Source organism: Myotis brandtii, unplaced genomic scaffold (genome assembly GCF_000412655.1).
Source record: "Myotis brandtii unplaced genomic scaffold, ASM41265v1 scaffold374, whole genome shotgun sequence".
Taxonomy (NCBI): Eukaryota; Metazoa; Chordata; class Mammalia; order Chiroptera; family Vespertilionidae; genus Myotis; species Myotis brandtii.
The window spans coordinates 7,009,180-7,023,655 of NW_005364372.1; the positions used below are offsets into that span (position 1 = coordinate 7,009,180).

At 34.0% G+C, this 14,476-nt stretch overlaps 1 protein-coding gene across 4 annotated transcripts in view; it reads left to right on the forward strand.

Moving 5' to 3' along the window:
• DGKB (diacylglycerol kinase, beta 90kDa) overlaps positions 1–14,476 on the forward strand; it is a 543,595-nt gene that overhangs the window by 282,619 nt on the left and 246,500 nt on the right. For all 4 annotated transcript variants that reach the window (XM_014544666.1, XM_014544667.1, XM_014544665.1 and 1 more), the window contains one exon: positions 5,092–5,156. In XM_014544666.1, coding sequence (XP_014400152.1) covers positions 5,092–5,156 — 65 coding nt within the window. The remainder of the gene's footprint in view (positions 1–5,091; positions 5,157–14,476) is intronic.

The following is a 14,476-nucleotide window of genomic DNA, read 5'->3' on the forward strand; positions in this document are numbered from 1 at the left end:
ATGTGGGAACACAGTTGTGTCCATTTAATCTTTGTGAGCACTTTTTAAAACTAGATTTTAAATTTCAACAAAAAGTTAGGCAAAAAGCTTCAATGTGACCAAAGAAGACCTTGTCATCTCTGCTGAACTTCCTATTCATTTTTCTATCACAGCAGGAGGCACAATATCAATCCATTTACCCAAACCAAACACACCAGCAAGTCATTTCTGATCCTTTCCTTTCCTCTTAGCACTCAATCAATGCTCAATCAATCATTAAGGCCAGTATTTATCTATTAACTACTTCATGAATAAGTACCTTCTTCTCCATAAATACATACTACTACTGGTCTAATTCAGCAGTTATTTTATGTTTCCTCAATATTGAGCCCACCAAATAAATCATCTATACAGTATCCAAGTGACTGCTCCAAAATACAAATATGATGCCCTGTTTAAACCATTTCCATGATTTCTTATTTTTAGAATCTAGTATCAACTCCCTAACATGATTACAGGCCTTTTCTCTCCGTTGTGTAAAGTTAGAAAAAAAAGTATATGAGAGCAGAGTCTCAAGGAAGACCGTTACTGAAGAGACAGGTAGAAGAGGAGTAGCTGGCCAAGTAAAGTGAGAGAGACTGAACTGGAAAGTAGGAGGAAAACCAGGAATTGTTCTGATTCGAGTCAAGGTAAGAGAACATTGAGAAAGAGGGAGGAAGGAGAAAAGGGAGGAAGGAAAGAAGGAAGAAATGAAAAGAAATTGGGTAAAAATTGCCAAGAGGTCAAGGATATAATTTATAATAGAGTGATGAGTTACACTACACACTGCATTAGGATAGTAGTGGAGGCAAAGTTAGAAGTCACAGTCAGTAATTTTAAGTAGTGAAGTAGAAAGGCCCCCTGCAGTGTGTTAGGAAGACAAAGGAAGTGAAATCAGACATTCTAGTCAGGATCTTTAAGAAGTCTGGGTGAAAGGTAGAAAGTGCCAGAATTTGCAGGCACAGGAGGTTAAGGGATTTTTGTTTACATTATTAATACCTAAGCAATTTGAATGTTAAGGGAAAAGAGCCCAGAGAGAGGGAGAGGATGAAGTACAGAAGACGAAGGATATAAATTCTTGATGAATTGTGGTTTCTAAGAGACTGAGAAGGGATAGGATCCCAGCACAAGCCCAGGGAATTGGGTTAGGATGGAGGAAGGAAACTTCTATTATAACAGAAGAGATGGTATGTTTGGAAACAGTAACATGTTAGGTTTGATGACAGCAGGATGTTGGAAAGTTCCTTTGGTTAGCTTCATGTGTGTGTGTGTCTGGCATATGAGGCCACCTACATATGTGTGAAAGAATGAGAATGTCTAATATGCTCCACTATTGGCTAACTAAAATAGAGGGCTTGAGCCCACTACAGATTAATAAATGAAAATTACTATATTAATTTATGTACAGACAGAAAACCTAAATAGATCACAGAAAATACTATTGGCATATGTCATTTACATTCTCTCTTTGATGAAAGACATAAAGACAAACTATTTTAATTATTCTAGTTTTATAACACATTTTCATATCTTATTGAACTAGAGACACCTTCCTTAATTATTTTACTCTTTTTTAAAAATTTGATGGTTATTTAGAAGTTTAATAGTTTTAGATAAAATCAATATCATTTTTATTTGTTTTTTATACATATTTTAATATCATTTTTTATTCAAGTTTCTTTAAGTACCTGGCCAAATCTTTTGGTATTTGGATTACATATGACTTGATACATAAATTTTGGAAGTATTGGAATATTTTTAATAGCTTGTCCTATCTTTTAAAAAGATGTATTTTCCTACTTAATTATGTTTTCTCATATGATTCTTAGTAGGATCTAAAGTTTCCATCACATCATTTTTTATTCAAGTTTCTTTAAGTACCTGGCCAAATCTTTTGGTATTTGGATTACATATGACTTGATACATACATTTTGGAAGTATTGGAATATTTTGAATAGCTTGTCCTATTAAAAAGATGTATTTTCCTACTTAATTATGTTTTCTCATATGATTCTTAGTAGGATCTAAAGTTTCCATCACATTAGGAACACTATTCCATTTGCTATACAGAGTAATATCCAAATACCTTCACTACAATACTATAAAGCGGTACCAGTATTCATTCCCTTGTAAAGATAACAAAGCTGTGACTCACAATTTGCTCAAAGTCACCAGTCTTGGAAGTGAACTCTGTCTGAATTCATGGTTTGTCCATTTTAGGGTGGTTAAGAGATGCTAATTTAATTTCTTTCCTAAGAATTGCAGTACATGGAGACAGAATGAGCAAACTTTATATGAAAGAAAGCAACAACACTATTTTAGCTTTTTCTTATTTGTTCTCTTTTTGGAGAATCCAAAATATGGCTGCTGGATAAGTTTATAGCGTTTGGCAGTTCTCTTTCAAGCCTCTTGGGATTATGCCAAAGGGACAGACCCCATGAGAATTTGGTCTGAATTCTTATCCAAATGAACACCTGCTGTCATTGTTCATTATCAATTCTGGAGTCAGCAATGCCAGCTCTCTTTTTGTGGTGGAACCCATTCAATACAAGGAAAAGGCATGCCAGTGTTCCTCAGTCGTCTTTCATTTTCCCTCTATTTACTGCATGATCCATTGCCTAAGTATGTTGGAGGTAGAGCTAACATTAAGTTTATCTTGGCTATTTAATAGTCGGTTTTTAGGAGTTTGCTTAGTTATAGTCCAGTCTACTTAAATGGTCTTCTTTTGATACTCTTCTCTCCACCCACCCCCGCCCTCCATTCCTGTTTATCTTCCTTTGGAAAGGAAGAGCTTTGTTATTGAAAAAAATATATGCTTATAAAGCAAATTATACCATACAATCTATTTTTAAAAGTCTGAGTTCTCTAAATTTGCAGAAACAAATAATTCAAACAGAAGTAAATTCAATGATAGTCTCCCTATGGATAACCAATATTGATCATTCATTCTTGGTACTTGATTCATATTCCTTTGCTTTTGTTTTATTGTTCTGCTGGATGTATCCTTTTAATTATGAGGTATTCTAAATTGATTTTGGACCAGATTAGTGTTAAAGTCAAAATAAATTATTTTTTTAAATCAATGAATGATAATGCTGCATAATATATCATAAATAGCCAAGCCAAGATTTTTTCTATAATTTCATACTATTGGACCAATAAAAGTGAACCATCTTGATTTTCCTGCTTCATAGCAAACCAGGAAGTTGACCATGTATACATAACAAAGTTATATCTTAGAACATCAAAAAATAGAGGGTTATTTTGGTAACTTTTATTTGTACTCATCCATACCTTTGTATTCTTTTCACTTGTGGATTAATTCAATTACTCAATAACTTTTAGAGGCTAAAGTGTACATAAAAGATTGCATTTCTGTCATGGCTCTATCTTGTAGGGAAAAGCAATGCTCTGCCATCTGCAGTGGGCATTGGTCCCTCTCTTGTTGTGCCTCATGCTTTGTTATGCATGAATAAGCACGTTAGCCTTTTCATTTCATTCATTCGACTTTTAGTCCTTGATTAGTGTTTTCAAAATTCTCTCAAATACATAACTTCTTTACTGCCTTTGTGTTTGGTTTTTCTTTTTTATCTCCACTATGAAACAGAATTAAGTGTTAATCACAACAATAGCCCCATTTCTATTGAGATGGCTGCTAAATATATTAGTTTCTTATTGAAGTGATTAATCATGTGTAGATGAAGAATGGGAAAATATCTCCTTTGGAATAAGAGGGACTACTGTTAAAAGTCAGCAAGAATGGTTTGTACTTGAAAAGCTTGAATCACAGTAATCCACCAATCTCTCACGCTCAGTGCAATTCTGTCTCATAGAAACTCTGATTTTTCAAAATTAAAAAAAAAATAAAGAAACTCTGAATGGATTTCCTAAAAGGAAGAAACATCTATTAGAATTCAGAAGTCATGAATTTGGGGTCTTAGAGCCTAGTTACACTTGTCACCAATTCTCCAAAATGAAATTTTTCTATTTGTTGATTTTTCTTGAGCAAGGTAAGATATATATGTCAGAAAGTTGCTTGTGGAACAAAAAACTAATAATGACACATCCAAAATACTCTTAGCAAACTTTGAAGTCATGTAGTATATTTGCCTTGACTGGATAGGCATCCTCATACTATCTCTTTATCATAATTACTTTCAAAGGACTAAGAGCTTTTCTACCGCATCATTTCTTCACTTAGGCCATCCTTCCGGCTCTGGAATAACAATATTTTCAACTAATTTTTGACATTTATGTTCATATGCTCTATCTTAAACATTCTTGGAGCATGAAGCCAGAGCCAGTTATTAAAGGGGATATATAAGTGAAGTAGAAATCAATTCCTAGAAGTAAATATGACAAGTGACCAATGGTGAAATGGTGACATAAATCAGTCTTGCACAGAAATCTAAATTACATATTTTTGCCTAATTTCACAACATCTTCTTGGCAATGCTATTGTTAAGAAGCAGTTAACTTCAAAATGTTATTCATCTCCTAGCCCAGTGATGGCGAACCTATGACACACGTGTCAGAGGTGACACACGAACTCATTTTTTTGGTTGATTTTTCTTTGTTAAATGGCATTTAAATATATAAAATAAATATCAAAAATATAAGTCTTTGTTTTACTATGGTTGCAAATATCAAAAAATTTCTATATATGACATGGCACCAGAGTTAAGTTAGGGTATTTCAAAATGCTGACACGCCGAGCTCAAAAGGTTCGCCATCACTGCAGATTGACTCCATGGATAGAGCATTGGCCCATGGACTGAAGAGTCCTAGGTTTGATTCCAGTCAAGGGCATGTACCTTGGTTGCAGGCTCCAGGGCCAGGTGCACGCGGGAGACAACCAAACCATGTGTGTCTGTCACATTGATGTTTCTCTCTCTGTGTCTCTCCCCCTCCCTTCCACTCTCTCTAAAAATCAATGGGAAAATATCTTCCAGTGAGGATTAACAAACAAAAAAATCCAAAACAAAATATTATTCATGAATGTTTTTATCTTTATTTCCATAAGACAATAGGATCCTAAAATGTCCTGCTCTTCTTTTCTGTTTCTCTCCTTAGGATGCCTCCATTGCACACAGATTCCACATCATGAGAGAAAAACACCCAGAGAAATTCAACAGTAGGTAAGATACAAATGAAAAAATTTATAGTTATGGTTGTTGTTAATAAATTGTCATAAAATGGATCACCATATGGTGTAAAATATTTCACATATAATAACTGAATAAGGCTTGGTGTGTAAGCATAAAGACAAATGTGTAAATGAGTTCAAACTTTCCCCTTAGGTTTTAATGTGGTCATAATGGGAAATGCAACGTGTTCATCTATAGTCCATTGTCATGAGCTGAAAAGAAAGATTTTGAGTATAAGGTGAAGATAATATTTTCTTAAGATGTAATGAAGTCTTTACATCGCTAATAGGAAGGTTTGATCCTCCCAAATCCCAAAGGAAAAACATGGGCCTCTGATTTGATAATGCTGAGTAACTGTATATTACATAAATATCATGGTGGGACTCTAATCCTTATATTGTGTGTCCAATATTGGCCTCAACTAAGTGGAAAGTGAACCAGAGAAATATCAATGCTAATGAAGTACCTTATTCTTTTTTAAATCTTTATTGTTTAAATCATGTCCCCTATTTTCCCCCATTGACCCCTTCCAGTCCACCCCGCTCCCTCCTCACCCCACTCCCCCCACTACCCCAGGCTTTTAAAAACTTTTCCTTCAAGGAGAAAAGCTTTGATGACCAAAATTAGTCTAACCACTATATGATATGTGATATTTTCCTCTCTAACATGTAGACATCAACACTTTCTGATATTCAAGGAAATAGGAAAAGCTTTGGCTTCATATCCTCCCATTTCTAGAAGGAAATATGGCTATTGCTACTCTCCCGGAAAAATGGGGCAGAGGAAGTGAATTATCTTTGGCTTCAGTTATACCCATTTCTACTGTTCATTTCATGAAGTTACAAATTCATAATCAGAGTCACATATATTAATGTTCAGAGCCAAGGACTCTATGGTCTCTGTATTTGGTTTGGTTGATATTGTGTCATGAATTTTATTTTTTATTTATTTTTTATTTGTTTTTTATGGATAGCTTTTTATTTCATGAGGCAAAGAATTAAAATTTTAAACTGCTATAATATTTTTTTGTTTTATTAAGTCCAAAGAAACTTTTTTCTAAAATTTCTACTCATTATTCCTAGCTTTGGTCCCTGGAAGAGTTCAGGATAAGTTTGTTCTTTCTTTCAGATAGTAGCCCTTCAGATATTTTTTCCCCTTTATTGATTAAGATATTACAAATGTGTCCTTATCCCCCCAATGTCCCCTCATCCCCCCAATCCTGCCCTCACCCTTACCCCCTGTTGTCCACATCCATCACTTATGCTTATATGCATGCATACAAGACCACTTATTAGACAACTGCCTCTGAAAATCCTTATATTTATTTTAATAATGTCACCAGTATATTGACATAATTTTCTTACATGTAGGTTCATAAAAATATTGTTAAAAGGTCAAAATTGGTTTAGATTTTTTTTAACTCTAGACTTTAGTGTACTACTGTATATGAGAACCATCATAGTAATTAGTTTCATGATTAGTGAGATCCTTTCTGATTTTTTAGTAAATTTATCTATTTAAATGTTTTAGCAAAACATATAGAAACTTATTTCTGCCCTGGCTGCTGGAGCTCAGTTGGTTAGAGCATTGTGCTGTATACCAAAATTTGTGGGTACTATTCATGGTCAGGGCACATGTGTAGGTTTCGGCTTCTGTTCATGGTTAGGGTGTGTGGGGAAGGCAACCAATCGATGTTTCTCTCTCACATCGGTGTTTTTTTCTTTCTGTCTCTTCCCCTCCCTTCCACTCTCTCTAAAATAAATTAATGGGAAAATATCCTCTGGTGAGGATTAACAACAATAAAAAATAAATAAAAAGAAGTAGTCGTTTTGCCTTGAGTTCTTTCTTACACTACAAATCATAAATCATGGAGTTGGGGTTTGCTTTTTCTCTCCTAGCTCAGATAGCTATAAGTTTTGTTTCTAAGAAAATGTAAAAAGTGTATATGTGTGCATGTTTACATAATGTCTTTAGAGGAATTAATAGAAAACGTTTAACACCGGTTACTTCTGGAAAAGGGAACCAAGTCGTTGGGTGGAGATTGAGATTTTATTTTCTGTTTTTGTGTACTGTTTGAATTTGTGCCATGCATGTTATAAGTTTAAGTAGAAAGTAATCTAATTGCACATTTGCACCTATAAGATTCATTTCTAGATCATTTTTATTTTATAAGATTTAATTTTATTTTATAAAAGAGATGAAAATATAGTAGATTTTAGCATTTAGTAATAAAACTTGAATGTCCTCAAAATGAACGTATTTATTAATGTACATAAAACCATATGATCGAATCGACTTGCCTATGCTTATCCAATGCCATCCTATAAAGTGTTCATGTGTCAATATTCATACATTAAAATAGGTTTCAAGCAAAATAAATGCTGTTTGGAAAATGCAGCATGCAGTGTACATATTCAGGATTTTCACAATTTAATAGCCCATTAACAGCCTTAAGGAATACACATGGGAATAAAAGTTTAATGATGTTTAAGGCAATTTTGCATAAAAGCTATTCAGCAGAGATAGAGACAAAAACAGAGAGAGATGGGGTAGGGAGGAGGGAGAAAGTAGAATTAAAAGTATAGAGAGGTGTATCAATATATATATGTGAAACCTAAAATTTTGACAGCAAATATATAAGAATGCCAATATTTCTGATCTTCCCTCATGTCAGAGGCTAATGAATTTTGTTCCCTATAATAATTTTCATTCTTCTAATGATAAAAACATATTATTCACATGTATCCACTTAATTTTTTATTATCAATTGCAATACTAATTTATGACATTCTCACTGCCCAATATGTGGTTAGATGTCATTTCCAACCATATATTTGTACACTCTGATGTGATGTGCTTATAAAATGTAAAACTACATCTTGTTGCAACTTATTTGTAAATTTGACTTATGGGCAAATCTTGCTTATATAATTTAAAGGGAATATTTCATTTGGAACAATAGTAACATAGAAAATGCCTTCTAGATTGATGTAGGTCACATGTGTCTAATGTGTGTTCAAAGAATGCCAGGGATATAGTAGGTGCTCAATGTACTATTGGCTAACAATATATTAAAATTACAATCAGCTCTAAAATTACATATATTACCAAGTTAGTTAGGCATATGCATTTTGATCCACACTTTTGTAAGTTGTCTTCATTTAGAATTAGAAGCATTAGATAATTCCTAAACTGTAAGGCAGCATATTTTGGATATGAAAATTTTCTAAATTTCTATGATGAAGGCATGCCAGTTATAGTACAGAGCAGTTTCTTTCTTACAAGGACAGATTTTCAGATTTCAACATTGAGACAGGTTCAGCCATAGCACTCGTTCATATTTTCAGGAATTTGCAAATGGACTTTTTTAAGTACTCCTAATAATGGCGTTTCAGATCAGATCTCTTGTTACAATAAATCATATGCCATTAATATTATCCTCTAGCATGCTCACCTTGAAATTCATTTATATTTTAAAGAACATGATGTTTCTAACATTATCTTAAGGAAATTAATTACCAAAATATATAGTTCTGCTCTCTATGCTTCTTATGACAGAAATGGAAAGAACTGGGAAAGATAATGATTTTTCCGGTGCTTAAGAGAGTGCTGGTCGAGAGCTTTATCTCGTATTCTTTTAAAAATTTCTGTGTAAATCTAAGGTATTGTTAAAAGGAAGTATGCTGTGTAACTTTCTAAACTTTAAGATATTCTTCAATCAAACTAAATTTAAATAAATGTTTACATCCTCTTAGACTCAAAACAAAACAATCATTAAAGAATTTATGCATCTATTTAAAACCATTTAGTACATAATATTGGTATTTAAATTATTTCTATAATTTGACTATTACTATGTACCATTATACTTACATTCTTATAGTTCACATACATTACATCTCTCCTGGTTCTATTTAGGTAGAGCAATTTAATTCCTGCTTTTGATAAATATTGATATTAACAATTGTGTGCCCATTAAAATATGTATCCATTAAAATGATAAGTATAAAGGCTTATAATATTTTTGGGGATATTTCATAAGTAAAACATGCCACCTTGACAAAGACTTACAAGTAAGACACACAATGGAACTAGCTATAGAAAAAGTATTGGTGGTCTAACAAAAAAGTTTTAATATTGTGGTCATAGCTTGTTGTCAAGGAACCAGTTCAAATTCTTTTTTAATTAAATTTATTGGGGTGACATTGTTTAATAGGATCATATAGGTTTCAGGTGTGGACTTCTATGTTACAAGATCTGTATATCGCACTGGGTGCCCACCACCCAAAGTCAAATCATCTCTGTCACAATATATTAGGCCCCCTTCACACACCCCCTCTACCCCCTTCCCTCTGGCAGCCACCACACTGCTGCTTGTGTTCACGAGTTCCAATTTTATATCCCACATATGAGTGAAATCATATGGTTCTTAGCTTTGTCTGCCCGATTTATTTCACTTAGCATAATATTCTCAAGGTTCATCCATATTGTCGCAAATGGTAGCATTTCATCCTTTCGTATGGCTGAGTGGTATTCCATTGTGTGTATGTACCACTTCTCTATTTAGTCCTCTACCAAATTCTTAATAACATCTGCTAGTAAACATTAATGGCCTGCAATACTCCACAAAGATACTATTTTATTAATTCCACAGTTTATTTTTAAATATATGGTTTCTAACTCCCTGAATGAGACAAGATTCGTTTTCTTAGCCCCACTGCCACACAACCCCACCATGGTTCAGAGGTATGTACTTCCCTTCTGTACTAATTGCTGCTTTTTATTAAAAAGTACACAACTGAAAAGCTGAAATATGTGTGTGAATTTAAGTAAGGCAATGCAACTCAATCAACATAGTGGTTTGGTATCAGATATGTCAGAGGGTATTGCCTCCCAAGTGTGTGAAGAGAAGAAATATAGTAGACTGATCATTTGGTACTATTATATTAATAAACTTTAATTTTTAAAAGAACTAGTGCTTTCCAAATTACCCAAGGAATAAATGGCATACATGAATTTAGAAAGTGTGATATGCTTTAAAATTGTACTGATTCTGTGAAATGATTCTTGATTTTCTGACAGTAGGCCTTATGGGATCATGGAATGGGGCTCTTTCTGGGATTTTAGTATCTACATAGCACATGGAACATATTTAACACTCAATATATATTTGCTAAGTTTATCTCCTAAATTATTTATTATTGAGTGATTTCTTTGTCTTCTAATCAAGGTCCTAAAGTTTGGGTAAAATATTGATTATCTGCTATTCATTTGGTTGACTATTTATTCTATAGACATTTAATAAGAGCCCCTTTTATATAATGGGCATCTAGCTAGAATAGAATCTTTTGAAACCTAAGGCATATGAATAAAATTAATTTAAGCTTAGATAGTAATAGGTTCTGTAGAAAAATATAAACTAGAAGAAAAGGCTATGTTGCAGCAGTACATAGTGAAGGACATTTCCTGGGCTCCCAAGTTAAGGTGACCATTGAGCTCTTAAAGATGTATGTAGAAGGAAAGGTTGCTTATATATTCTCTGAGGTAGCTGAAGAAGAAACTTTTATTTCTAGTTTCTGTTTGCAAGATACTTATATTTTATTAGGACCATTCTATGCAAATCTCAATACTATTTTCCTCCTTGCTTTTGCCTTTCTATTCCTAGGATTTGTGTTTTTGCTTTACATGAATTTGCCTGTGTTTTATGCAAAGACTTTATACACATAGAAACACATACACACACATGCACACACTCACTTCCTAGGATAGCAGATTAAGAAGCAAGATTTATGAGGTAACATTAGTTAATCAGAGATTTCCACAGAATCACAACCGAAGAATCCAAGATAGAGTATTTTACCACGGGGAAGAGTAATAAACTAACAAAACATCTTAAGAAAAAAAATGCTATTTTTTTTACTACAGATTCTATACCTACATGAAGACTTTCAGGAAATATTTGAGAGCAAATACATATGTATAATATATATTATGTTACATATAAATTCATGTAATTTTGACTAATTCATATAAAGAATCCATTTTAAAGGAAAAACCAGAGATGAACTTAGCCAGCAGTAAAAACTACCGTTTCTAAAAGCCCTCCCCCTAATTTGCCAAGCATTTTCTGTGAAAAACATTGAAGCTCTTGTTTCCTTTGTGTTCAGGCCTCTCCCTTGAGCAGCATTAGTCTCTCTCACTATAACAAGAACCAGTTGTGTTCTGGGGACTGAAGGGATCCACTAAACTAATTAGACAATGGACAGCTGACTTTGGGGAATGAGTCTGTGACATTGATCAATGTCAATGACAAACATTTTTTCCCCCTTTGATGTTCTGAGATAATCTATAGGCTAGAATTTGGAATTGATTAGCTTTTGGTTGCTATATTTTTTAGGATAAAGTTAGTGCCATATAAGTTAGTTAATTTCATATGAAGTTTAAATACCTAATGTATAATAGCCAGATGCTTTAAGACTTCACACTGTCAGTAATATAATAAAAGTGTTTTTTGTTCTTCTAGAATAAAATCAATTGATTCTTGGTAGAAATTATCCCTGGGAATAATTTTGAGGACCCTGTTAATACCTTTTTCTATAGGACATATCAAGTACCAATTTACTCTATCTTGAATTTTTTCCAAAGGGGTTAATCACATCATTATAAGGTAATTTTACCTAGAAGGCAATCCCCTGGCATGGCTAATTGGAACTAATTAGATGCTCTCCATTGTTTCTTGCTCCACCCAAGCATTAGTAGCTAATGCCTTTCTTTTTGGAATACATGTTCATATAAGGCTATGTGAGCATTCTTTTCTTATTGAATATAAGTAATTCTAAAATATTAACCTTGAATGGCTGATTGGTTTTTTTTTAAGAATGGGTTTCCTCACAAATATTTTTTAAGAGAAAAAAATGGTATTCTCTCATAGGTAACATTTTTAAGATTGTATTTTATGTTTTATGTTTCTCCATGTGCAGTGTTTTCACAACATAGAAAATTTGACTTAAGCAACCCTCATCCTCAATATATATGTGCTAATATGAACCAGCTCTAAAATATGAAGAAAATATTTCCTTATTAGGTAAAGATTCTCAGGAGAGTTAGAAATTACAAAAATCTTGATTTATGTGAAATTTTTATTCTAATTTCTCAGAAATCTTCCCTTGCGACTTAAGGTTTAGCTAAATAAATAAATAAATAAATGCCAGAAATGCCATAACTTTATGGCTTTTTAAAAAATATATTGTATTCATTTTTTTTTTTTTACAGAGAGGACGGGAGAGGGATAAAGAGTTAGAAACATCGATGAGAGAGAAACATCGATCAGCTGCCTCCTGAACACCCCCTACTGGGGATGTGCCTACTACTGAGGTACATGCCCTTGACCGGAATCAAACCTGGGACCCTTCAGTCCACAGGCCAATGCTCTATCCACTGAGCCAAACCAGTCAGGGTACTTTATGGCTTTTTTAAAAGATTTGATTTGGCAAGCACTTATAAAACATCAAAATTTGCTAAGATTTGCCAAGGTATCCCAGTTATAAACTCTTAGCCATCAAAAGGATAAGGGTTCAATTTCCTCCCCTTTCCAGTAACATTGTCCCCATTTTGTCTAAGACCCCACTAACAGTTTCCATAGGTTTGCCAGTGCCCTCCTGTCCCTTCAGTTCCAAAGCAAACGTCACATATTTTCTAGTTTTCGGTATCACAGCGCTCCATTCCACATATCAAAATCTCTTCTGTATGCTATTACTACACAGCAAACTACTCGAAAATGTTGCACTATAAAACAGCCATTTTATGTGCATAGCTTCTGTGGGCCAGTGACTCAAACAGGGCAGAGCAGGACGGCTAGTCACTGCTTTCTCATGTCTGGGCCTTCAACTGGGAAGACTCAGTGGTCGGGAAAGATTTGACAGCTAGGGGATGGAATCAGCTGGAGGCATGGTTACTCTCATGTCTGCTGTCTGGTGCTGGTTGTTGGGTGAGACCTTCCTTGGAGCACTGTATTGGTCAAGATTCATTAGAGGAACTGAACCAGTTAGGTTCACATTGGAAAGGATAATCTGCTTTACTGAGCCCACCAAGTCAGATGCTGATATCATCCAAAAACACGCTCAAAGACACACTCAGAAATAACATTAATCTGGGCACCCCGTAACTACTCTAGTTGACACATAAAACTAACCATCGCAAGCACGTGCACACGATTTCTCCAGGTGGCCTGGGCTTGATCACTGTGGTGGCCCGGGATTACCAGATTTCTGAAATGGTGGCTGAGTCCTCCAAACAAGAGTACCCCAAGAAAACAGGAACTGTTTGGTCTTTACTTGACTTAGTTTTGGCAGTGCATGGCTTCACGTTCACTGTGTTTTTGTGATTGAAGTGCTCAGACGCTCCCTCCGATTCAAATGCAGAGGCCATAGACACCACTTTTCAAAGGGAGGATTTTCAACAGGAGTTTCAACAATGAATAATACCAAGTTTAATGGGAAGGATATCACAACATACAATGATAAGAAAGGCTACTATTTATTTAGGACCGACTCTTCCAAGCCATTAAGTTGTTTTTATCACACGATGTGTGTGTTTATTTTTCATCTTCAAAGTAAGTTTACTCTGTAACTACTGCTATTTTCATTGTACAGAGTTGGATACCATCCACATAAGAACTCATAGGAGCAGAACCAAAGCTCATTCTTTTAAGTCATGTGTGTGTGTGTCTCTATGTGTGTATAGTCAGAAATAAACTGTGCCTTTAAAATCTCCTTTTAAGGATATTTCCAGAAAATATTTCTCTATGTTCTGCCACTCTGTTTTTATTCATAATCTTTAAAAAAAATTTTAATTAAGTATAGTTGGCACATGATAATAAATTAGTTTCAGGTGTACAATACAGTGATTTGACATTTTTATACCTTACAATATGTTCTAATTCTATTAATCATCAGTCATTCTTACAATATCCTCATATTACAAGAATACTCGCACATCATTTATTCGGTAAAGAATTAAATATTTACATATTTTTATTAATTTTACTAAAATAAACCAAAAAACAACATTCCCCAACTTTAACACAAATGCCCTTAACATTATTTCATTCTATTTTTTTAATGTGTGACACAAGAAATATTTATTACACGTCTATAATATGACAGTGCTTGCAAAATAAATAAAGTTAATAATTAAATATCCTCTCTGCCCTTGAAACGCCTGCAGGTGAGTGGGAAAGAAAAACCAAAATTAAATGTGGTAAGGACTATCACTGAAGTTAAGTGCAAAATTGAGTGCAAAGTGCTGCCAGG